This window comes from Momordica charantia, assembly GCF_013281855.1.
Source record: "Momordica charantia cultivar OHB3-1 chromosome 2 unlocalized genomic scaffold, Mcharantia_2.0 BLBB01000002.1, whole genome shotgun sequence".
NCBI classification, from domain to species: Eukaryota; Viridiplantae; Streptophyta; class Magnoliopsida; order Cucurbitales; family Cucurbitaceae; genus Momordica; species Momordica charantia.
The window spans coordinates 4,365,600-4,391,109 of NW_028275160.1; the positions used below are offsets into that span (position 1 = coordinate 4,365,600).

Consider the following 25,510-nt stretch of genomic DNA (forward strand, 5'->3'; position numbering starts at 1 on the left):
CAGGCAGCTAGTCGATCGGAGGGAGACATAAACCTCTTGGATCCCGAGTAGTGGTCTCAAACTTAACACGGCTGCAACCTGTGGTGGCAACTTGCATTCAACCGGGCTGGGCTTCCTGTTGTACAACTGTTTCGGATCCATCTCAACGGCTGGATGTCGATTTCTCCCCTATCCACAACGACCCATCACTGTCGAAGTCCTTGCTATTCGTGAAGGTCTTCTTCTGGCAATTTCTCATGGCTACTCATGGATTATGGTTGAATCAGACTCCCACACGACTATTTCTATGATAAATGGAGATCTGGAAACAAATGGGCTTGAGAGTGTCATTCTCCACGATATTCGATAGACATATTTCTTTTTTGAAACTTGATCATTCATGCATGTTCGACGAGAAGGAAATCGAGCGACAGATCTTCTTGTCAAGCATTGTCTTCAAACTTGTTTATTCTCTTGAATGAACTTTCAATTGTCTCCCTTAACTTTTATGAGTTGTCGAGGGAGAAATTATTTCATCTATAGCCCAGTGGCAAATTTTAAACTAATGAAAACTTTCTTTTTCAAAAAAAAAAAAAAAAATTTGTTATAATACAACAGAATAGATTTTCAAATATTAAAGAAGTGTCATAAACGACGGTCTCTCTCAATAACACTAAGCGGAGGGCAGAAAAGAGAAAAGACGACTTTACCCCATCTGTATAATAATTTTTGGTTTTAATATTACCACCAGGGATCGTGTGTGGGTCCCACCATAATATTGCTTAATCACAAAGCTAAATTTTAGGGGAAAAAAGAGAAAAGAAAAAAACCATTATTGTATATATATTTTCTCTTTTGAGTACCCATTATTGAATTGTTGCGGTGTGCAAATGGGCCGCAACTTCAAACCAAACGGCTCATTCAGTCAACTTTTTTTCTCCAACTTTGGTTACAGAAATAACCCTCTTTCCCAACTTCTAAAACAGCTGGCCAACACTGATTCGACACGTGGACACCCTTTTCAAAATCCTACAAACACCCTTTCTTTGAAATGTCCTAAACATATTATTTTTAATTACGCATTTTCAAAATAAATAATAAAATTTACAATGCTTTGAATTGGTCTTCATTCCATACTCTAGGATCCTCATACCCCTATTTTCATTCCATTCCTATTTTTAGTTCAGTCATTTCAATTAAATTTTAACAAAAAAAAAGTAATATAATTAATTTTATTGTTGATTATTAATAATCCATGATTATCCTTCCACGATTTGTTTAATTTAAATTTGAGCAATCATGTGTCTCTTTAGGACATACATGTTATATGATAAGAAACAAGACATATTACCAATTTTATCAAAATATTTAATGATGATAATAATTTTATTAAAGCTAAAAAAACTGACAAACCAAGCTTTTATTGTAAACTCTAGAGGGCAAATAAAGAATGATGGTAAATTTTAGGGAATAAAATTATAGTTTAAGTTATATCGTATCGTATCCATTTAATTGAATAGTTTTTGAAATTTGGGAAGAAAATGCCAATTTGAGATATTTTAAAGTTCAGACCAGAGAAAAAGTGCAAAATACGAAACGACTTGAGGAGAGGAACAAAACGGCAACGCGCAAAGCAGGCCACTTCTTCTTCTTCTTCTTCTTCTTCTTCAGAATTTGTCGCGCTTCCCAAATTGGCCAGTCTGTCTTCTGTTCTTCTTCACCTTTTATCTCTCTACTGCACGAGCTTTCTCTCTCTTCTATTCCCCTTCGAAAGCATCTCCCGCTCGAGGAAATCTGAAGCTATTCTGGAGAATTTCAGTTGTTTTTATTGAATCGAATTTGATTTTAATGTCATGAGTGCTCGCGAACGCCCTCCGCCGCCGCGTCCTGGTCCACTGGACGAGAATGAACCCTACAATATAATACCCATCCACAATCTCCTCGCTGACCATCCTGCGCTTCGTTTCCCGGAGGTACGCGCCGCCGCCGCTGCCTTGCGGGCGGTTGGGAACCTTCGGAAGCCGCCGTATGTTCAGTGGCTCCCTCACTTGGATATCCTTGATTGGCTTGCCCTATTCTTTGGGTTTCAGAAGGATAACGTTCGGAATCAACGGGAGCATCTTGTGCTCCATTTGGCCAATGCCCAGATGCGCTTAACGCCTCCCCCTGACAACATTGACACTCTCGACGCCACCGTTTTACGGCGTTTCAGGAGGAAACTGTTGAAGAATTACACCAAATGGTGCTCCTACCTGGGGAAGAAGTCCAACATTTGGATCTCGGATCGTCGCGAGGCGGATCAGCGCCGCGAATTGCTCTACGTTTCCTTGTATTTGCTGATATGGGGTGAGTCCGCAAATTTACGCTTCGTTCCTGAATGTATCTGTTATATCTTCCATCACATGGCCATGGAATTGAATAAGATTTTGGAGGATTATGTCGATGAGAATACTGGACAGCCGATAGTGCCATCAGTGTCGGGCGAAAACGCCTTCCTAAATAGTGTTGTTAAACCCATTTACAAGACGATAAAAACTGAGGTTGAGTCTAGCAATAACGGTACTGCCCCGCATCGTGTTTGGAGGAACTATGATGATATTAACGAATATTTTTGGAGCAGGAGGTGTTTTCAGAATCTCAAATGGCCAATTGATGTGGGTAGTAACTTTTTTGTGACTTCGACCACGAGCAAGCATGTGGGCAAGACTGGGTTTGTAGAGCAAAGGTCCTTTTGGAACTTGTTTCGAAGTTTTGATCGCCTATGGGTCATGTTAATTCTATTTCTTCAGGCTGCAATTATTGTTGCATGGGAGAAAGGGCAGCCATGGTTTTCATTGAGGGAGCGGAATGTCCAAATTAAGCTTTTGTCTGCATTTTTCACTTGGAGCGGCTTGAGGTTTCTGAAGTCATTGCTTGATGCAGCGATGCATTATAGTTTGGTTTCAAGGGAAACTTTGGGACTTGGAGTGAGAATGGTAATGAAATCCATTGTTGCTGCGGCATGGACGATTTTGTTCGTAGTTTTTTATGTGAGGATTTGGACGCAGAGAGGCCAAGATGGACGTTGGTCTGATCAGGCTAACAAGCAGGTTCTCAATTTTCTTATTGCAGCCCTCGTATTTATTGTTCCGGAGGTTCTGGCGTTGGTTTTTTTTATCCTTCCATGGATTAGGAATTTTATGGAGGAGACCAACTGGAGGATCTTTTATATGTTATCCTGGTGGTTCCAGGGCAGGACCTTTGTTGGCCGTGGGTTGCGGGAAGGTCTTGTGGATAATATTAAGTACAGCTTGTTCTGGATTCTGGTGCTTGCTACAAAGTTCAGCTTCAGTTATTTTCTGCAGATCAGACCCATGATTGACCCGACAAAATCACTGTTGAAACTGGGGCATGTGGAGTACGAGTGGCATCAGTTCTTTAGGGGGAGTAACAGATTTGCTGTCGTTTTACTTTGGCTCCCTGTTGTCTTGATCTACCTCATGGATGTGCAGATTTGGTATTCAATCTACTCCTCTTTTGTTGGGGCAGCTGTAGGGTTGTTTGATCACTTGGGTGAAATACGGAATATCCCACAGTTGAGGCTAAGGTTCCAGTTCTTTGCCAGTGCAATTCAATTTAATCTAATGCCTGAAGAGCAACTTCTGAATGCCAGGGGGACACTGAGGAGCAAGTTTAAAGATGCTATTCATCGGTTGAAGCTTAGATATGGTCTTGGCCACTCTTATAAGAAGCTTGAATCTAACCAGGTTGAGGCAACTAAGTTTGCTATTATATGGAATGAGATAATTACTATTTTCAGGGAAGAAGATATCATCTCTGACCGTGAGGTCGAGCTATTGGAGTTGCCCTTAAATTCTTGGAGTATAAAAGTTATTCGCTGGCCATGTTTCCTTCTTTGCAATGAGCTTCTGCTTGCACTCAGTCAGGCCAAAGAATTAATAGATGCTCCAGACAAATGGCTCTGGCATAAGATATGCAAGAATGAGTATAGACGTTGTGCAGTTATTGAAGCTTATGAATCCATCAAGCATTTGCTATTAGAGATTCTTAAGCACAATTCTGAAGAGAAATCAATCATGACAGTTTTGTTCCAAGAGATTGATCACTCTATCGAGACTGAGAGATTCACAAGAACGTTCAATATGAATGCATTACCAGAGCTCCATACCAAGTTGATCAAACTTGCTGAACTATTGAAAAAACCTAAGAAAGACAATAACCAAGTGGTGAATACTCTGCAGGCCCTTTATGAAATTGCTACTCGAGACTTCTTCAAGGAGAAGCGGAGTGGTGATCAACTAAGAGATGATGGATTGGCTCTTCGTAACTCAACTTCAACCACTGGGCTTCTTTTCGAAAATGCTGTTAAGTTTCCCGATGTTAGTAATGAGACCTTTTATCGCCAGGTTCGCCGTCTGCATACTATTCTTACTTCTCGGGATTCTATGCATAACATACCAATAAATCTTGAGGCAAGGCGCCGACTTGCCTTCTTTAGTAACTCCTTATTCATGAACATTCCTCATGCACCTCAAGTTGAGAAAATGATGGCTTTCAGTGTTCTGACCCCCTACTACAGCGAGGAAGTATTATTCAGCAAAGAACAGCTTCGTACTGAAAATGAAGATGGAATTTCGATTCTGTATTATTTGCAGACAATTTATGTTGATGAATGGAAAAATTTCCTGGAGCGTATGCGCCGAGAAGGGATGGTGAAAGACAATGAAATTTGGACGGCCAAGCTAAGAGATCTTAGGCTTTGGGCGTCATTCAGGGGCCAGACGCTAACCCGAACCGTGAGAGGAATGATGTATTATTATCGAGCTCTCAAGATGCTGGCTTACTTGGATTCTGCTTCAGAGATGGACATCAGGGAAGGATCGCAAGAACTTGGTTCTATGAGACAAGAAGGTAGCATTGATGGTTTAGCCTCCGAAATGTCACATTCGTCTAGGAACTTAAGTAGAACAGGCAGTTCAGTAAGTTTGCTTTTTAAAGGCCATGAGGATGGGACCGCTTTGATGAAATATACGTACGTGGTTGCCTGTCAGATCTATGGGACCCAAAAGGCCAAAAAAGATCCTCATGCTGAGGAAATCTTGTACTTGATGAAAAGCAATGAGGCCCTGCGAGTTGCCTACGTTGACGAGGTTTCTACAGGGAGAGATGAGAAAGATTACTACTCCGTTCTGGTAAAATATGATCATCAGCTAGAGAGGGAAGTGGAGATTTACCGGATAAAGTTGCCTGGTCCCTTGAAGCTTGGAGAGGGTAAGCCAGAGAACCAAAATCATGCTATTATCTTTACACGTGGTGATGCAGTGCAAACAATTGATATGAACCAAGACAATTATTTTGAGGAGGCACTCAAAATGAGAAATCTCTTGGAAGAATTTAAGCGCAATTATGGAATTAGGAAGCCCACTATCTTGGGAGTCAGAGAACATATTTTCACTGGTTCTGTTTCATCGCTTGCTTGGTTTATGTCAGCTCAGGAAACTAGTTTTGTCACATTGGGTCAACGGGTTTTAGCTAACCCATTAAAGATTCGAATGCATTATGGTCATCCAGATGTCTTTGATCGATTTTGGTTCTTGACTCGAGGTGGAATCAGTAAAGCATCCAGAGTGATTAACATCAGTGAGGACATATTTGCTGGCTTTAACTGTACGCTACGTGGAGGTAATGTTACGCACCATGAATACATCCAAGTAGGCAAGGGGAGGGATGTTGGATTGAATCAGGTGTCCATGTTTGAAGCCAAAGTTGCTAGTGGAAATGGGGAGCAAATTCTCAGCAGAGATGTATACAGGTTGGGCCACAGGCTAGACTTCTTCCGTATGCTATCATTCTTTTACACTACCGTGGGATTCTTTTTCAACACAATGATGGTAACTTTAACAGTATACGCATTCTTATGGGGACGACTTTATCTTGCTCTCAGTGGTATTGAAAATGCTATCGCAAGTGAATCTAATAATGGGGCACTTGCTACAATCTTGAACCAGCAGTTCATCATCCAACTTGGTCTTTTCACTGCACTACCAATGATAGTAGAGAATTCTCTTGAACACGGTTTCCTTCAATCAATCTGGGATTTTTTGACCATGCAGCTCCAGCTTTCATCTATATTCTACACATTTTCCATGGGAACTCGTGCTCATTATTTTGGAAGAACAATTCTTCATGGTGGTGCAAAGTATCGGGCCACAGGCCGTGGTTTTGTTGTGCAGCACAAGACTTTTGCAGAAAACTACAGGCTTTATTCTCGTAGCCATTTCATTAAAGCAATAGAACTTGGTTTGATTCTTACTGTTTATGCAGCACATAGTGCAGTATCTGCTGACACATTTGTTTATATTGCCATGACCTTCACTAGTTGGTTCCTCGTAATGTCCTGGTTGATGGCCCCATTTGTATTCAATCCTTCTGGTTTTGATTGGTTGAAGACTGTATATGACTTTGATGACTTCATGAACTGGATTTGGTACCGTGGCAGCATATTTGCAAAAGCTGAGCAGAGTTGGGAAAGATGGTGGTATGAGGAGCAGGATCATTTAAAGACCACTGGGTTTTGGGGAAAGGTGATGGAGGTGATCTTAGACCTAAGATTCTTCTTTTTCCAGTATGGTGTTGTATATCAGTTTGGAATTTCTGCTGGCAGTACGAGTATTGCTGTTTACCTGTTGTCTTGGATATGCGTGTTTGTGGCCTTGGCAACTTATGTGGTTGTAGCATATGCTCGGGATAAATATTCTGCAAGAGAGCACATCTACTATCGGCTTGTTCAATTCCTCATAATTATACTTGCAGTAGTCGTTATTGTTGCCTTGCTAGAATTCACAGCATTTCAAGTTAGAGATATCTTCACTAGTTTGTTGGCGTTTCTTCCCACTGGATGGGGATTATTACTGATTGCCCAAGTACTCCGGCCCTTCCTCCAGAACACCGTACTTTGGGAAACTGTTATTGCTGTGGCACGATTCTATGATATATTGTTTGGAGTGATCGTCATGGTTCCTGTGGCAGTGCTGTCATGGTTACCTGGGTTTCAGTCAATGCAGACGAGGATCTTATTCAACGAGGCTTTCAGTAGAGGCCTTCGAATATTCCAGATTGTTACTGGAAAAAAGTCCAAGGTCGATCAAGATTGAGGTAATTGCTTTATTGGCATAAGGCGGCTTTGATTTACAATCCATCTATTTATGGTTGGTAATTTTCTTTGAAATGGTAACTGATAACGAAATGTCGCTACTCATTTTAGGGTTAAAACTTCAGCAGGAATGTAGAAAAATCATATGATTTGGTAGCCTGTGTTCGTGATTTTGATTGGCCAAGGTTATTTCGGACGCTAAAATCATGGAGACATGAAAACTCTTCTACTTGTGATTATATTTGTTTCGCATTTCAAATTTGTGTACGAATCAGCTTTTCATAGGTAAATTTTGTTGGTACTTTTGGGGAGGTTTTATGTATTATATTCTCCCACAGCACGGTTACAACACTGACGCAGAAAGAATACGTTGTAATAGATTGCCTAATCTTATGATTTTTGAGTTCTTGACAATTCTTTTTCTCGCATATGCAGTGATTTGTTAATGTAAAAGTGAACACAGTGCTTGTAGCTTTCCTTGAGATTATACATACATTTTTGCTGTCATTCCGGACTATCTGTTATTAAAGATTGTTTTTATTTTTAGCTTGGTCGACTTGAACTTCTGAATTAATACCAATTGTATTGTAAATATAGTCCAAAAAGAGAACATGCAAAAGGCCCTAATAGACATCACACCGATGTTTAGCTCCAACTCGTCTTGGTCCTCAAACTCACCCCTCGTTGACCGATGAGGTCGATAGTGGGTGCAACTTCAGGCTCCTGAGGCTCGGTAAGAGCAAGACACTCGCATAATGGGCTAATAATTGTGATCAAGTTCTGCAGACTAGTTGGTATTGTGGCTTTGGAGAAAACTTGAAATGTAAGAAGATTATGACTTATATATTTGCTCAAAAACATTACAGCTTGTACCAGTTCATATATGGTCTGGTTGAATTTCAATACTATAGGTTAAACTAACTAATCTATTCTCAATATGTATAAACAGAAAAAGCAAAGGGTAGAGAGCCAAAATATAGCAGGAACAAATTGAATTCTCTGAAATAAGATATAGTCAGATGCTCACCATCTCTCAGCACACATATTTCAATGCTTTCAGTTGTTGGGTGTCTCCACCAACTCTTGCCAACCTGCAAGATTGCTCTATAATAAGGCGATATATTGATGGCCTTTCCCACGGGACGATCCCGAAATCGTCGTTACTCTCTTCCATTCCTTCAACAAGGAACTGCCAGGCTAAAGAGCCAGCTCCTGATCGCTTCTTCTTGGCAGATTTGTAAATGACGTCGTAAACAGTTTTGTAAAATCTATCTCGCTGTTCTGGGGTGAAGCCTATGTTCAGGTTTGACAGTCCAAATTCAGTAAACATGACTGGCTTCTTCATCTCTATGTCACCATCTGCAATATGAGAGAGCATCCACTTGGAGACAAACCTCAGTTCATCTTCAAAATCTTGATCATGGAACCTAACGGACACAGAATGGTAAATTCGCATAAGATAACCGATAAAAGACAAGCGTGCTTACCATATAACAAAGAACAGATTAAGAGCATAGACATTGCTTGAATCGTTGAGGTATAAGGAATTGGATGAATATAAAGAACCAACATACAACTTGCAATTGCGGTTCAATGTCTTACCAATGATCGGGGTAGATATGAACAGAGGCAAAATCTACATGTGGGATTGCAGAATTGCGGACGAAATCAGATCCAAGTCTTGATGCCCACTCTTCCGGGTTCACAGTAGACTTCTTGGGGCTCGTTGGACCGTAAAATCCTTCCAACCCGACAGTTAGTAGATGCTTCTTGTCAATCGATTTAATGTAAGCTGACATTTCTTCAATCCACTCCTATGATTTCATTCCTCAAAATTAGTTGAGAAAGCGATTTGGGGGGACAAATTGAAGGATTAAACAGAGGGCCAAGGATGAGTCAATTGTGAATATCACTACTGCTATTTACTGATAAATATGAAGAAAGTAAAGTTCTTCATAAAATGCAGGACAGCAGGAGTATCCCAGGGAAAATCAAACTTAATTGAGGAATATCAAGATTCGAACTGGAATCCATGGGTTCAATTTTCATTTGGTTTAAGATTCAGAAGTCAGAAGAATCAAAATCTTACAACTTACTTGAAGAGTATCGCCTGAAGCATCGGTCATGCAACGTGGTTCATTAATCAATTCCCATCCAAAGATGGTAGGATCATCTCTATATTCAATTCCAGTGATAGAGTTCTTTCTTGTCAGGACAGTCTGGAAAATATAACACACATTAGAACTACTAAACGCCACACTGTAGCAATGTGGGATCAGCAAAGACAAGGGAAATCATTTTTGTTTGGGCCACAGAACTAATGCCTTATGCAGTGATATTATGCATCTAGTGGACTACAGGGACAACTTAGCCATTGGATCAATAAACTCAGAATCCATAGTACAGCCATGTTATGAGAAAGATTGGACAAACTTGTTGATCAATGTGTACCTTAATATAATTCTTAAAATAAATGCGAATGGACGGATCATAGAAGAAGGAATCATTGGAAGAACTTAAACCAACACCCTCTTGCCATGCCCACTTCACGTACTGAGTCTTCCCACCATATGCTTGCAAGTTGTTGACTAAGCAAAGGAGAAGCCTTATGCCATGTTGTCTTGCTTCTGCAATGACATGATCCAAAGCCTGCCACCACCAAGAAGAACCTGTTAAACTAAGCTGATAACAATGAAACTTGGCATAGGCATTCGAGCAAACCGAAGATATCGTCAAACCAAAATAGAGAAAGCATATATACATCTATATACAAGCTAGCAGATCAAATCATGGGTTCTCATCCCCAACGTTGGGAGAGGCAAGTGAGTCATATATATATATATATATATATATTCTTGTGTATAGTTTAAACAATCTTTGCTTTCCCCTTGTTTCTCATGCATGATCTCCAAATAGAAAGAAAGAACATGATAAGAGGATGTTATCTGGTTCTTTCATAGATCCATTCTTCAATTTAAGTTATCATGTAAATAAGCAAAATCAGCTTTATATTTCTTTATCAAGCTTCTTAATCGGTTTTCAAATAATACTCCATTAGCTCAACTTTAAATGCCAAAGGTATCAGTATCAAACAGAAAATGACATATAATTTATTGTCCTCCATCTAGCTTGCTTTTCTTCTTCACAATGGCAAAAAACTATCGTTCATTTTGCAAGAAAATGATGTGATTTCGAAGTAATTCCATGTTGTTTTTATAACTGCCGACACAGTTCCTCTGTCGGTGGATGCAGGAGCTTCCACTTTTTGGCCAATGGAGTCTTCAAGCACAAGGACAAAGACGAGAAACCAATCACGAACAGAGATCCCAAGGATAGGAGTAGGAGAGTAGGAATTTCAGTTAAAACTTAGGAACAGAACAAGAGAATGAGAAAATCTAGGAATCATCAGTTACAAAATTCAACCATAAAAAGAAAAATGCAGGAATCTCAGATGTAGCAGAAAATGCAGCTCAGCAGAAAGCGAAGAAATCAATACCTTGAAGACTCGCTCATTGAAGCGGCCGGGAGAAACCTGGAGGGCGTTGTAGCCGCCATCGTTGAACGCCCATGTCCGGCAAACTGTAAGCCCCATCTTCCTCGCCGCCTGCAGCATCGCTCGGACTCTGGGCTTCCTATATTCCTCCACCGCGTGGTCCATGAACCAGTAAGAATTCCATCCATTAATATAAAACGCCTTCCCATTCAGCATAAACTGGGTTCCGTTCCTCTCTACAAAATCTATTATGGGCGCTTCGGAATACCCAAGTTTCAATTCCCCAAACGACAAGTAAATGAAAGCCAAACAAGATGCGAATCCAAGAATAGGGTAGAACAGCCCGTTCCCCGCCATCATCTCCTATAATGAATTCAATGTTGGAGGCGACTGCAAATCCAAAACGAATCTGGACGAATAATGCTAATGGCTCTCTATCGAGAAATCCGAGAATCGCCCATACCCAGATGCGATTTCAGATCAATAAACCACAGGGAACAAGAATGTCCGCAGAAATGGCCGATGCACCCAGATCCCTATATCTACCACAAATGTAGCCAGCGATTCTTCGTGGTGATTGAAATTGGTAATAAGCAATAACAGCCCACTTTAATCTAAATGCAATCTGGGGTCTCTAGAATTTATAAGAGACAAAGAAGAAGAAGAAGAAGGAAGCAAATGCAAGAATAGAGGAAGGTGCAGATGATATGATTGAAGAAATCACACCAAACTTGTACACCCCAAAAAAGCAGTCAAAAATAAAATAAAAAGAAAGAAAATTAATGAGAGAGAGATTAAGCAAGAGAGGAATAGAAATTGGGGGAGTGTGGTGGAATGTTGGTATCTTTTGATGGCTTAATTAGATCTGCGAAAGCCCCCCTTGTTTTTGTTTTTCCAAATTTTCTTTCACGACCCCAAAAAGCTACAGTTTTGCTCAACCCACGTAAATGGGCTCTTTCAAAATTCAACAAAATCAGCAGAGTAAATTAAGGAGGAACGATTATTATAATAACGTTCCTCCTTTTTTCCTTCTTCTGGGTTTGAACTTTGAAGAACAGTTGAAAGCCCAAATTTTTTTCTTTGGATATACAGACAAAGATTACCACTGCTCCTGATTCACTCACATGCTACAATTTTCTCTTGTCTCCCCAATTGATCTCTGTTTTCTTTAAGTTATTGCATCTAAGAATCTAACTCGCCATGCATCAGAAAAAATTAAAAATTCAGTAAACAATTAAAAAGAGGTTAACATCTAGTACTTTGCAGTCCACAATGCTAGATGGGGAAGATCTTAAGAAGTAATTAAATATGGGAATTTCAAAGAACCCAGCTTTTTTTTCCCCCTTAATTTAGTAAAAAATTCTTGAACATTGTTAATTATGGTGAAACTAATCAGAGAGTAACCTTAATTAGCAGAGAGGCATTGATTAGCCTATCAATCAGAAATCGGCATGATTAATGATGTCATTATTGGCTGAAAAAGTAGATGAGTAAAAAAGCTCGCAAATTGCTAATTAATTCAAAGGTAGTATCTGATTAATCGGGTTTTCTTGATTAAGAAATGGAGTAAATTTTCTTTTCCCTGTTGAGGTTATTGGAATTTGGAACAATCTGGCGTGTGAGAAAGAGGATCTGATTTGATTAATTATTTTGGGAGTCTTCAAGTTTTTAAAAATAATTAATGAGATCTGTTTTTGAGAAGTAGAAACCGACAAAAATGATGAATTGGGAGAGTTGGTAATTTGGAAAAAAAGAAAAAGAAAAAAGGAATTTCCTTTTTTTTTTTCTGGAATAATAATTTTAAGACCAAAAACTAAAAAGAGAGCAATTATTTTCTTATGGAGAAAGATGTCCACCACCACACGCATATCTCAGATTCTCAAAATGGAAACTCAAATTAATTAATTAATTAATTATTGTTGAATTATTGTTTTTTCGGAGTCTTTTTTCCAGAAGAGTAAGGAAAAAGAAAACCTTTGGCTGAACGTATATAAAAAAAAAGTCTGTGCAATTTGAGATTAATTCTTATTTCTCAAAAAAAAAAAAAAAAAAAATCTGTGCAATTTATTCTGTCTTTTTAACTTCCAAAATTATGAGAGTTTTACTATTTTACATTTTAGTGCTTGAAGTAATTATCAACTTCAAATTTTTGTTTAAAATTCAAATTTTTACAATTTAACTTTTTAGTTTTTAATTTTATATGAGTTAGTTTCTGTTATTATTATTATTTTTTAAATAAAGTTAAAAAGCTACTCCTCGATTTAGAAATGTGCTTTTTTCTTAGTCTAAAAAGACAAATTTTCTATTCACATGATCAATAATTCATTGACATATACCTGTGTAATTTTTTTCGAAGAGTCTATCGATTTGCTACACATTAAGTATGAATTCATAGCTAATCAGTGTGAAGCGAAGGATTTACCAAAAAGTTATTTTAAAATATCTATTTTAATATTTGTACCCTTGAAATGTAAAACTATTAAATAAAAATTTATTGCTATATTTCAAGAGATACGAGGAGTGAAATGTCTTACTAAAATCTCTTTGGTTAAAAAAAACTAATTTTAAGATTTATGACGGATATAGTTGGTAAAATAGATTTCAAAATTACCCTTTTGGACTCACACAAACTGCTTTGAAGGCTACCGACAGCAGCTATAACAAAGGGGAAGTACGTATTATTAAGATAGAAGTTGTACCAACTTTATTCTAAATCACTTTTGGGCAAGGCTTTTTTTAAACTGCATATCTAATTAAATGCTAAACCAAACAATTATTAGATTTGGTTGCTCATCTCAAACTTAATATATATATTTATATATGTGCATTACTGGCTAAATTATCATAATCCCTCGTTCCAAAATTAGGTCAAAGACTTAATCATAAAAAAAAATATGGTGGACCTAGTCTTAGGTCTTCTATTATCAAATGGTTGGTATAAGATTAATGAATTTAAAACAAGAAATTATCAGGCTTACTATTTTTTGAGATTAGCTTAGGTGGAAGGCTAAGGCATGGTTGGTGAGATACCACTTTGGACGAACTAAACCTCTCTAATCTCGTGTCACCATCTACAAATTAAGAGACAACTCTTTAAGTAGTAAATAGTTTTCTATGGGTATAGATAGACCTCCCAAAAGCTGAACTCATAAGTATTTAATTTACAAAAAAATGTTGATTATCTTACTTTGTCTAGGGACCAATTTCTTAATTTTTCTTATAACTTTCAAAAATACTTTTTGTTGGTCACCAAACGTAACTAAATAGTGGAAAACTATATTTTCTTAGTTGATTAGAGACACTACTTTTGAAACATTGAAAAAACAGTGACAAATCTCCTATCTACTACGGTAGCTTCCAATTAGATAAAGTAAACTAAGCATCCATCTTACATTCTCTCCGCAAGAAACGAATAAAGGGGAAAAAAAGAAGAAAAGAAGAGCAGCTTCAGTTAGACAATAACAGCAGCACACTGGAAGACAAACAAAGAAGAGAAGCCCACCAAAATTACAAAATTTCAAAGGCCATTAACGGCTCCAGTTTATTAGCGGAAGTCTTTTATAAACTTTTGTAAGGTTCTTTTTTTTTATACGAGATCCTTAACAGAGCACCAGAGTCGGGTAAGATAAGGGGCGTCTATGTCGACATTGAGAATGACAGATAATGGAGCTTCTTGCATTTAGGGAATAATGACTATGTCGTCTCTAAGGCTCACCACGTTTTTGTTTCGAGGATTCTATGATCCAATTTGAGGAATGGTTGTCGTCTCTTGATTTATTTCTCTCATGAATTTATTTTCAATTTCATCCCAGACAGAGACGAAGCCTATTTAGATACATATATAATATATTTGGTGTCCACAATTTTTCATGCTTGTTTCAATTCTAAAAATTTTAACTGGCCAAATTAGAGAAGCTTTTAATATTTAAATTTTTTTAAATATAAGACTAATGGGGTAATTTGTCATTTTTTCCCTCCCTTTGCTACAGTTGTTTGCATACATTCCGAATTTCATTTTTTTTACAAATCAACAATGTTAGTTATTTGATCACATCAACGTTAGTTTTAAAGGGATCCTTTATTTGGGGGCATCCAATAAAGTATAGCTAAACATAAAAATATAAGTTAAAAACTTGGATGCTCTTTGGGATGTGCGCCTCTTTCAGCCTTGTGACTGTTTCATCCAGAAAACTCGGGTTTTTCTGGTTTTTGTGTTTTTTTATTTGGTTTTGAACAGGAAGTGTAGGGATGGGTTCTGAAATATTGGTTAAGGAATGGGGCAAGTTGTCGTTGAAGTCAGAGGAGGAAGAGACGTCCGTAGACGTGGATGGGGCAGCGGCACTGGACATAGTAAAAAGATTGGAGGTAAGTTTGGTAGGGAAGCTTCTGCTAAAACGTAACATTAATAATGAGGTTCTAATTAATGTACTGAAGAATGTTTGGAGAATTGATGGAGAATTTGGGGTGCAAACCTTAAGGGCATAATGTCTTTCTATTCTGGTTCGAGTCTATGGCGGTTTGGAATAGGGTATTGAGAGGAGGGCCGTGGTTCTTCGACAAGGCGTTGATAGTAATGGAGAAACTTGTTTCAACCCTAAAATTGTCTGCCTTTAAATTCAGCAAGGTATCATTCTGGGTGCACTTTTGTGATTTGCCTTTGGTGTGTATGAGTGCTTCAATTGCAAAACGCCTTGTCAACGCTATAGGTCAGTTTGAGAGTGTGGATTGCCTGGAGGAGAAGTTTTGTTGGTGAAAAACCTTGAGGGTCCGAGTTTCTATAAATATAACAAAACCATTAAGGCGGGGTATCAAAGTGAATTTGGAGGGACCAATGGGTGGATGTTGGGTTCCAATTAAGTACGAAAAGTTGCCTGAATTTTGTTATTCTTGTGGTAAGATAGGACATACTAGATTGGAGTGCGATGAAGTGGTGATTGAGAGGCACGGGCAAGATCCAAGTTCCCAATATGGGTCTTGGCTCCGCTACCAGGGTGAAGGAAGAAGTGGAGGGAAGGAGTCAGAGATACCAACCAACTAAGGCAAGGGTGACAGAAATCAGTGTTCCGCATTCTGAAGATAATCAGTTAAGGGGGAAGGGGCGAGACCCCTCAGTGAAGGGGGTGGTGATTTCTTCGGAACAAGAAGGACTGCAGGGTGGAGTTGATCTTTCAATAGATGGCATAAGGAACTCTGTGGCTAGTGTGGGTTTAGATCATCGGGATGTGGAAGCTTCGACTGGGGCCATAAAATCTGGCAACATAGACCCAGGTAAGTCATTTAAAGGGTAGATTATGTGGATGCCCTGGAAGGAGGGGGCTATGGATTGGTGGATCTGATTGATGGAGAAGGGGAGAGGAGGAAGATAGTTTAAGAGGAGGGGTCTGATCTAAGGAAGGCGGAGGAAGGAACGACTTATGGAGCGAAGAAGTCGAGGTCAGAGTAAGGGAGAATGAGGTAGTGAGTCAGGTTTCAACAAAGGGGGATGGAGTGGAGACGATTTCAAGTGTTTGAGGTTGGAAAAGGAAAGCTCGGCAGATGGGGACCATTACAGAGATGGTTCCAAGCAGAGGTGTGGCAGAAGGAAGACGGAGGGGGGCCCGTTTGTAGAGGAAGTAGTAGCAAAATGACGTGAGTTGATGGTTGTGGTAGGAGGTGATGGGGTAAACACAAATGACACGATGAGATCGGCAGAGGCTAGTGACCAGCCCTGCCGGAAGCAACGAAAACCCTTTGTTGGAATGATCCGGGTTAAGTGTGACTTCTTGAGTCACAAAAATCCCCAAGTGCTTTTCTTGTCGGAAACTAAAAGTGATGGTATAGCAATGGAGAGACTTAAGCAAAGATTGAATCTACATGGCTGCTTCACAGTTGATAGTAGGGGGTCTAGTGGAGGACTTTGTTTGATGAGGAATTCAACTGTAAATGTCTCTATCTGGTCGTTCTCATCATATCATATTGATGCCGGTATTATATGGAAATCATATAGCTGGCGATTTACTGGGTTGCGGTTGGTGATCAATTTACTTGGAACGATAGAAGGAAGGAGGATGCACAAATTCAAGAACGTTTGGACCGTTTTTTGTGTAATAATGCTTTTCTGGAGATGGTTGATAACTACAAAATTAGATATCTTTAGTGGGGAAAGTCAATTGAATGCGGTATAACTGAGGAGAGTATGGGTCACCTCAGGATATGAAGGCAGAGACCATTTCGATTTGAGGAGATGTGGACATGGTACGAGAAGTGTGGATCTCTGATAGAGAGAGGAGAGAGGTGGCTGGATGGTGAAGCAGAGGGATTAAGTGTTGGGTGTGTTGCCCTAAACTCGTAGTTTGTATTTTGTGTAAAAACAAATGTATATTCAATAAAGTTTTATTCAATAAATTTGTTGTTGAATTCATAGCATTGCATTGTCCAATAAACTAAACATCCAATGTTATTTTAGTGTAACCGGGACACTATATGTACTGGGTATATATTTGATATACCTCCGATATACGAGGTATATATTTGATATACCCTGATATACAAGTGGATAATGTCTCGTGAATAACTTAAAGGGTCTATAGTATATGGATAAGGCTGGGTACCTTATCCTGCACTATGGATACGGCCCACTCTGTAAAGGTTACAGACGACTCGATCCAGGTCGTTCGTGTGGAGACATGCGAGTGGAAGTATCCTATACAATGAGTTTGTATAAGACCGGACCACGAAATAGCCAATCTTTAGATGTAACACCGTTAACTAATAGATTGTTGTTTCTTAGGATGACCATGCAACTCATTCTCAATCCTGAGTGAGTTATGCACTCCTACCCGTGAGGGCTCGTCCTTTGATCTGTATGGGTGAGAGTGGCCCGAGTTGCCGACTCAATATTCCTACCATTTTGGGGACGAGACCGAGTAGGGAGCTGGGAACATAACTTCACAAGATGAAATTCATTCATCTCCGACTTTATGGGAGTAGATGAGTGTTCCCTTAAATGCTGACTCTGAGACTTGAACAAGGGGTCCCACCCTCACATTGGCCCGAGAAGGACTTCCGGTTATTGGTCGGACCATAACTGGGTTGTTCATTAGAGGAGCAGTGATATTTAAGGAGTAAGATGTAACTCAAGGGTAAAACGGTAATTTGACCAACTTGAGTTACGAGCACTCGTGAAGGATTGACTCGTCATTAATGGTCGTATATCCATGGACACGAAAACATTCTACAGTGAGAAGAGTGCAACTGCGGGTCTTTAGTGGAATGACCCGTAGTTAACGAATCTTGATTAACTCGGTCAATGAGTTTGACCGATTAATCTTGCATCGTTGGAACTTCTGATCTGTAGATCCATTAGGTCCCCTTGCTAGCTCATAATGGGTAAAACGAGGATCAAGTTTTTGGAAGAATTTGAAATGTTCAAGTTACTTAAGGGATTATATGTATATTGATACATTATAATATATCGTTAATTATAAATTAAAACTATATATTATGAGAAAAATTATTTGAATGAGATTCAAATAAAATTAATATGAACATGATTCATATTAAAACTATAGGTTAAAAATAATGTACATTATAACTATAGGTTATGCGAGAGAAATTTTTTAGAATATGATTCTAATTTTATAGTAAATAATATAAATTAATTTTATATATATATATATTCTAATTTTATATATATATATTTATTAATTAATTATTAATCCATTATTAATATATAAATTAATAATTAACTCCCCTACAAAATTGCAGGGGAGTGGGTAGTTAAGTGACAGTGGGGAACTGCCTTTTGTTTTTCCTTTTGCAATTCTGCAAAGATCAGAGTTGCAGAACAGAACAGAAAAAGTTGAACTCCCATCTCTCTCAAGCTCTCTTAGTTCTCTCGTTCCAAAGAAACGCTCCCACAAGCGTGTTCTCGAAACCCAAGAGGATAGCAAGGAAGATCGTTTGGTGGTGTTGGTTGGGAAATCGTTGAAGAAACGTTCTTTAAATGTATTGTTTTCCCCTGTGTTTTTCTTCTTGCAAATTTTGATTTTGTTTCCCAAATTTCACTAACAACGGTCTGCTCCCACTCCAGGATTATTCACATCCCTTCAATAAGAATACAAAATGGTTTCATAACCAAGCATCGATGCGAAGGAAAAAGAATCACATTAATGGTATAACTACGGATTCGGGAAGATGGATAGAAGAAGAATTAGAAGTAGGAGACACCTTTGTCTCCTATTTTGAATCTATTTTCCAATCTAGTAGGCCAAAATCAAAGAATATTGATAAGGTGTTGAAGACCATTCATCCACGGGTGACACCTTCGATGAATACAATGTTATTAGTGAAGGGATGTGAATCCCGAAGCGGAAGCGGACCGTTGTTCGTGATATTTGAGAAACAAAGTCAAAACCGTTAAGAAGAAAATACAGGGGAAAACTTTAGCTTTGAAGAACGTTTCTTCAACGATTTCCCAACGAACACCACCAAACGATCTTCCTCGCTATCCTTTTGGGTCTCGAGATCGTGCTTGTGGGAGCAATTCTTTGGAAAGAGAGGAAGAGTTTGAGAGAGTTTTAGTAATCGAGAGAGGATGGAGAGTTCTTGTGCTTTTTTTATATCTTGTTCTGTGTTTTGCAAAACTGCAAAAGAACCAACAAAAACAGTGACGTGGGGAGTTACCCCACGTCACTTAACTGCCCACTCCCCTGCAATTTTGTCGGGAAGTTAAATATTAATATTAATATTAAAATTAATATATATATATATAAATAATTAATTAATTTATCACATGAATAGAATCATATTCTAGAGTATTTCTCTCGTATAACCTATAGTTCTAATGTACATCTTATGCACATTATTTTTAACCTATAATTTTATAATGAATCATATTCATATTAATTTTATTTGAATCTCATTCAAATAATTTTTAAACTTTTATTTTAAAAGAGATTGAAAAATAATTTGTAGGAGAAAGGAAAAAACTTTTATAGAGAGATTCAAAAGGCTTTTAGAGATAGAAAAACGCCAAAGAGAGAGAAAAAACTTGGAAGAGAAATTTTAAAAATTGAGGAAAAATGTTTAAGACAGAGAAAACGCTACAAAAAAAGGGACGATAAAATAAAACAAATTTTGCGAGGAGCAATAAAAAATAGTTAAGAAAAACATGAAAAAAACTATAGAATGAGAGAAATTCATTGGAAGACAAAAAAAAGGTTCCAATGAGATAAAAAAAATTGGAAAAGAAAATAAATGAAAGGAGATTTGGAAAAACTTTTAGGGAGAGAAAATAACATTATAAAATGAAGAAATTTTAAAGATAAGAAAGTTTGAAAGAGAGAGGGAAAATTTTTAATAGAATGAAAGAATCATATTGACGATAAAAAGTTTAGAATGTGAGAGAAAAACTTAAAAAAAAAAGTTAAAAAAGGTTTTGAAAAATTTCTGAGAGAGAATACGGAGAGGGAGGGAAAACCTTTTAAAGAGAGAAGAATTATATACAAAAATTTTGAGAGAGAAAATATTAAAACGCGAGGGAAAAGCTTAAAAGAGAAAAATAAATTACACGTGGAATAAAGAATTTTTTAACATGAAAATTGAAAGATGAAAAAGTTATTAAATGAGATTGACTAAAAGTTTTGGAAGAGAAAAATGATTAAAATAAAAGTTGAAAAACTCTTTTATAGAAATGAGAGAAATTTAAAAGACTAAAGATTTAAAAAGAGATTAATGAAAAAATTTGAGAGATAAAAAAAAGATTTGGGAAACCTTTTAGAAGAGAAAAATATTATAAAATGAATGAAAATTTGAAGGTAAAAGTGAATGTTAATAGAGAATAAAAAATAGGTTTTGAGAGAGGAATTAAAAGTTTGCAAGAGAGGGATAAACTTTTATACAGAGATTTTGAGAAAAAAAAAAGTAATGAATTTTACAAAAATTTGTAGAGAGAAAATAGTTAAGAAAAAGATGAACCTTTCCGAGATAGAAATAGTTGTTGAATAAGAGAAATTTTGAAGATAAAAAAAGTTAAAAAAAGTTTTAAAAAATTGAGAGAGAAAAATAAACTAAAAAGAGATGGGGGAAATTATAAAATAAGAGAAATTTTAATAATAAAAAAGTTAAAATTGAAAAATAAAAGTAACAAAATGAAAGAAAATATTTAAGATAAAAATGTGAAAAGGAGATTTAAAAAAACATTTTGAAAGAGAGAAAATTGTCAAAAATAGCTTAAAATTTTTAAAAGCGCTGGGAAGAGAAAACGTTAAAGATATGTAAAAAAAAAAAAAAATATATATATATATATATATATATATAGAAAGAAAGAGTTAAAAAGAGTTAAAAAGAGATTAATATATAAAAAAATCATTTTAAAGAAGATTTGGAAATATTTGAGGGAGAGAAAAACATTATAAAATGAATAAAGTTTAATGTCAAAAGTGTTAATGGAGATTAAAAAATAAATTGTGATAGAAGAAAAAGTTTGAAACTGGAGGAAAAACTTTTATAGTTAAGAAAAAAAGGAACCTTTTCGAAATAGAAAATAGTTATTGAATAAGAGAGATTTTGAAGATAAAAAAAAAGTTAAAAATTTGAGAGAGAAAATAAATTAAACGGAGAATGGGGAAATGTTATAAAATAAGAGAAAATCTAAAGATAAAAAAGTTACAAGAAATTAAAAAAAGGTTTAAGAGGTGTCTTGATAATTAGAGGGAAAATCTTTTATAGAAAAAGAATAGTTATAAAATGAAATAAAATATTTAAGATAAAAAGATTAACAGGATATTTAAAAAACGTGTTGGGAGAGAAAAAAAAATTGTCAAAAATAGAGTAAAAAGAGAGGAAACAGTTATAAAATGAAAAAAAAAAAGAAAAAAAACTGGGAAGGTAAAAAAGTTAAAGAGATGTAAAAAAAAAATTAAAAAAAGAATTTGGAATAGAAAAATGGTCAAAATGTTATAAAAGTTTTGTTATGTGTCAATCGAGATTAAAAAAAGATAAATTTTGATAAAAGAAAAAGTTTGCCGGAGGGAGGAAAAAACTTTTATAGAGAATTTAGAAGAGAAAAAATTCAAGAGTTTTACAAAATTTTTGAGTGAGAAATATAATTTTGAAAACCTGAAAAAAAAGAACAACTTTCTAGATACTAATGAGAAATTTTAAAGATAAAAAAAAGTTCAAGTAGAGAGAACAAAAAATTTGAAAGAGAAAATAAATTAAAAGGATGTTGTAAAAAACTTTTAGAGAGAGAAAAACATTGTAAAATGAAAGAAATTTTACAGGAAAACAAAGTTAAAAATAAATTAAAAAGAAAGTAGAAGAACGTTCGAAAGAAAATGTTAAACCAAAGCATGAAAAATATTATAGAATGACATTGACAAAAGAATTTGGAATAGAAAAATGGTCAAAATGAAAGTTGAAAAACTATTTTATAGCAATGAGAGAAGTTTTAAAGATGAAAGAGTTAAAACAGAATAATAAAAAAATTTGAGGAGAGAAAAAAAGATTTGAAACCTTTAAGGAGAGAAAAATATTATAAAATGAAAGAAAATTTGAAGATAAAAAAGTTTGCAAGAGTTTAGCAAAATTTTTTAGAGAGAAATAGTTATTGAACAGGAGAAATTTTGAAGTTAAAAAGCTAAAAAGAGAAGAAAATAACTTTGAGATAGAAAATAAAATAAAAGGATATTTGGAAATATTAGAAAATAAAAAAAATTTTAAAAATAAAAAGGTCGAAACAAATTAAAAAAAAAAGGTTTTGAGAGGTCTCGATAATTAGAGGGAAAAACTCTTTTAGAAAAAAAAAAGTTATAAAATGAAAGAAAATATTTAAGATAAAAAGGTTAAAAGAGGATTTATAAAAAGGTTTTGAGAGAGAGAAAAAATTTGTAAAAAATAGAGTAAAAAATTTTAGAGAGAAAACAATTACAAAATGAAAAACAAAAAAACTTGGAAGAGAAAAAAGTTAAGAGTTGTAAAAAAAATAGAAAGAAATTTTTAATGTAAAAGTGTTACTCGAGATTAAAAAATATAAATTTTGATAAAAGAAAAGGTTTGCAAGAGGGAGGGAAAGACTTTTATAGATAATTTTGAAGAAGAAAATTTAGTGAGAAAAATAACTTTAAAAACATGAATAAAAGACACACTTTTCGAGATAGTAATAAGAAGAAGAATGTTCGCAAGAGGGAGGGAAAAGTTTTTGTAGAGAGATTTAAAAAATATTTTGAGAGAGAAAAAAATGATAGAGAATGAGGAAGAGATTGATGGGAAAAAAAGTTTAAACGGTTTTTTAAAAAATAGAAAGAAAGAAGTTAAAAAAGAAAGATGAAAAATATTATAGAATAGGATTGATAAAAAAAATTTTGGAAGAAAAAAATGATTAAAATGAAAGTTGAAAAATTCTTTTATGAAATGAGAGAAATTTTAAATATGAAAGAATTAAAACAGATTAATAAAAAATTTGAGAGAAAAAAAAGATTTGGGAAACCTTTTAGGAGAGAAAAATATTATAAAATGAAAGAAAATTTGAAGATAAGTTTTTTTTTTTTTAAAAAAATATTAATAGAGAATACAAAACAGGTTTTGAGAGAGGAATTAAAAAGTTTGCGAGAGAGAAAAAGGTATTAAGAGAAATTTTAAGGAACAGTTAACAATAGTTAAGGGAAAAAAAAAGAAAAATCTTTTCTGAGATTAAGAGAAATTTTAAAGATAAAAAGGTAAAAAAAATGAAAAAAAATTTGAGATAGAAAATAAATTAAAAGGAGAATAGAGTAAATTTTTTTTTTTTGAGAGAATACATGTATAAAAAGAAAAACTGGGAATAGAAAAAAAGTTAAAGAGCAGTAAAAAAAAAAATTAGAAAAAAGAGATTAAAATAAAACAGATTATTAAAAAAAATTGAAAACTTTTTAGGAGAGAAAACATTCTAAAATGGAGGACATTTTGTTGTTAAAAGTGTTAATCGAGATTTTAAAAAAATGAATAAAAGAATAGTTCAAAAGAAAAATTTTTAAGAGTTTTATAACATTTTTGGGTGAGAAAAATAATTTTGAAAATATGGAAAAAAAACTTTTGGAGATAGTAAAGAGACTAGTTTTCTAGAGAAAGAACGGTTATAAAATACAATTAAAAGTAAAGTTTTGAGAGGTCATGATAATTAGAGGGAAAAACTTTTGCACAAAAAAAATTTATAAATGAAGAAAATATTTCAGATAAAATGAGATTTACGAGAGCGTTTTGAGAGAGAGAAAATTCTAAAAAAAATCTAGTAAAAAATTTAAGAGAGAAAACAGTTATGAAAGGAAGAAAAGACAAGAATATTGGGAAGAGAAAAAAGTTAAAGTTGTAAAAAAAAATAGAAAGAAAGAGTCAGAGATTAAGACAAAAAAAAGTTTTAAAAAAATTAGGAAAATTTTTAGGGAGAAAAAAACATTATGAAATGAAAGAAATTTTAATGTTAAAAGTGTTAATCAGGATAAAAAATATAAATTTTGATAAAAGAAAAGGGAAAGAAGATTTGAAGATAAAAGAGTTTTTTTTTATGTAAAAGATTTGAATATTTTTTAGGGAGAGAAAAACTTTATAAAATGAAAAAAAATTTGATGTTGAAAATATTAAGATTAAAAAAATAAATTTTGATAAAATAAAAAGTTTGCAACAGGGAGGAAAAAACTTTTATAGACAATTTTGAAGAAAGTTTTTAATGAGAAAAATAATTTTGAAAACTTGAAAAAAAAAAACTTTTCGAGATAGTAATTAGAAATTTCGAAGATAAAAGAAAGTTAAATAAAAAGATCAAAAAATTTTAGAATTTGAAAAAAAGACTTTTACGGAGAGAAAAATATTATAACATGAAAGAAATAAAAAAAAAGGATTTGGAAATTTTTTAGGGACACAAAAAAATGTTTTGATAAAAGAAAAAGTTTGCAACAGGGAGGAAAAAAATTTATAGAGAATTTTGAAGAAAATAAATTTAAAGGGTTTTCCCAAAATCTTAGTGAGAAAAGTAATTTTGAAAACATGAAAAAAAAACTTTTCCGAGATAGTAATGAGAAATTTTGAAGATAAAAAAAGTTCAATTAAGAGATTAAAATGTTTTTAAAAGAAAATCAATTAAAACGAGATTGGAAAAAAAAAACCTTTTAGAGAGAGAAAAATATTATAAATTGAGAGAAATTTTAAAAAACATTTTGAGAGAGAAATAATAAAAAAAAGTTATAAAATGAAAGAAAATATTTAAGATAGAAAGGTTTAAAGGAGATTTAAAACACATTTTGAGAGAGAGAAAAAAGACTGTAAAAAATATAGTAAGTTAAAGATTTGCCAAAAAAAAAAAAGGAAAAGAAAGAGTTAAAAAGAGATTAACATAAAAAAAATAGATGGAAAAAAATATTTAAGATAAAAAGGGATTACAAAAATCATTTTGAGAGAAACAAAATTTGTCAAAAATAGAGTAAAAACTGTAAGAGAAAAACAGTTATAAGATGAAAAAACAAAAACAAAAACTGGTAAGAAAAATATAAAAAAGGTTATAAAATGAAAGAAAGTATTTAAGATAAAAAGGTTAAAAGGAGATTTACAAAAACGTTTTGAGAGAGAGAGAAAAACTGGGAAGAGAAAAAAGTTAAAGAGTTAAAGAGATTAAAATTTAAAAGTAAATTAAAAAGAAATTGGAATCTTTTTAGGGAGAGGAAAAATTTTGACCTTTTTTAATTTAACCTTTTTTTACCTTTAAAAAATCTTTTATTTTATAACCCCAATCTCCTTTTAATTTGTTTTCTATCTGATTTTTTTAACTATTTTTTATTATTAAAATTTCTCTTATTCAAATAACTGTTTTTTTTTTCAAGTTTTTCTCTCTTGCAAACTTTTTAATTCCTCTCTCAAAACCTATATTTTACTCT

The 25,510-nt window shown here is 34.6% G+C and overlaps 2 protein-coding genes and 1 non-coding gene across 3 annotated transcripts; 2 read left to right on the forward strand and 1 right to left on the reverse strand.

Moving 5' to 3' along the window:
* The first annotated feature begins 1,558 nt into the window (after positions 1–1,558).
* Positions 1,559–7,639, forward strand: LOC111011125 (callose synthase 12). Its single transcript, XM_022284762.2, has 2 exons — positions 1,559–7,134; positions 7,244–7,639. Exon 1 carries the CDS (start codon positions 1,833–1,835, stop codon positions 7,131–7,133), a length of 5,301 nt encoding a protein of 1,766 aa, XP_022140454.1. The 5' UTR covers positions 1,559–1,832; the 3' UTR covers position 7,134; positions 7,244–7,639.
* LOC148212693 (small nucleolar RNA J33) lies at positions 4,774–4,854 on the forward strand. Its single transcript, XR_015789523.1, has one exon. It is a non-coding gene; the product is annotated as a small nucleolar RNA J33 (small nucleolar RNA).
* A 315-nt stretch (positions 7,640–7,954) lies between the features above and the next one.
* On the reverse strand, positions 7,955–11,811 carry LOC111011126 (mannan endo-1,4-beta-mannosidase 2). Its single transcript, XM_022284763.2, has 5 exons — positions 10,629–11,811; positions 9,584–9,781; positions 9,229–9,351; positions 8,735–8,946; positions 7,955–8,559 (listed from the first exon to the last, which is right to left on the reverse strand). The coding sequence occupies exons 1-5, from the start codon at positions 10,983–10,985 to the stop codon at positions 8,166–8,168; spliced, it is 1,284 nt and encodes a 427-aa protein (XP_022140455.1). The 5' UTR covers positions 10,986–11,811; the 3' UTR covers positions 7,955–8,165.
* Between the last annotated feature and the right edge of the window lie 13,699 nt (positions 11,812–25,510).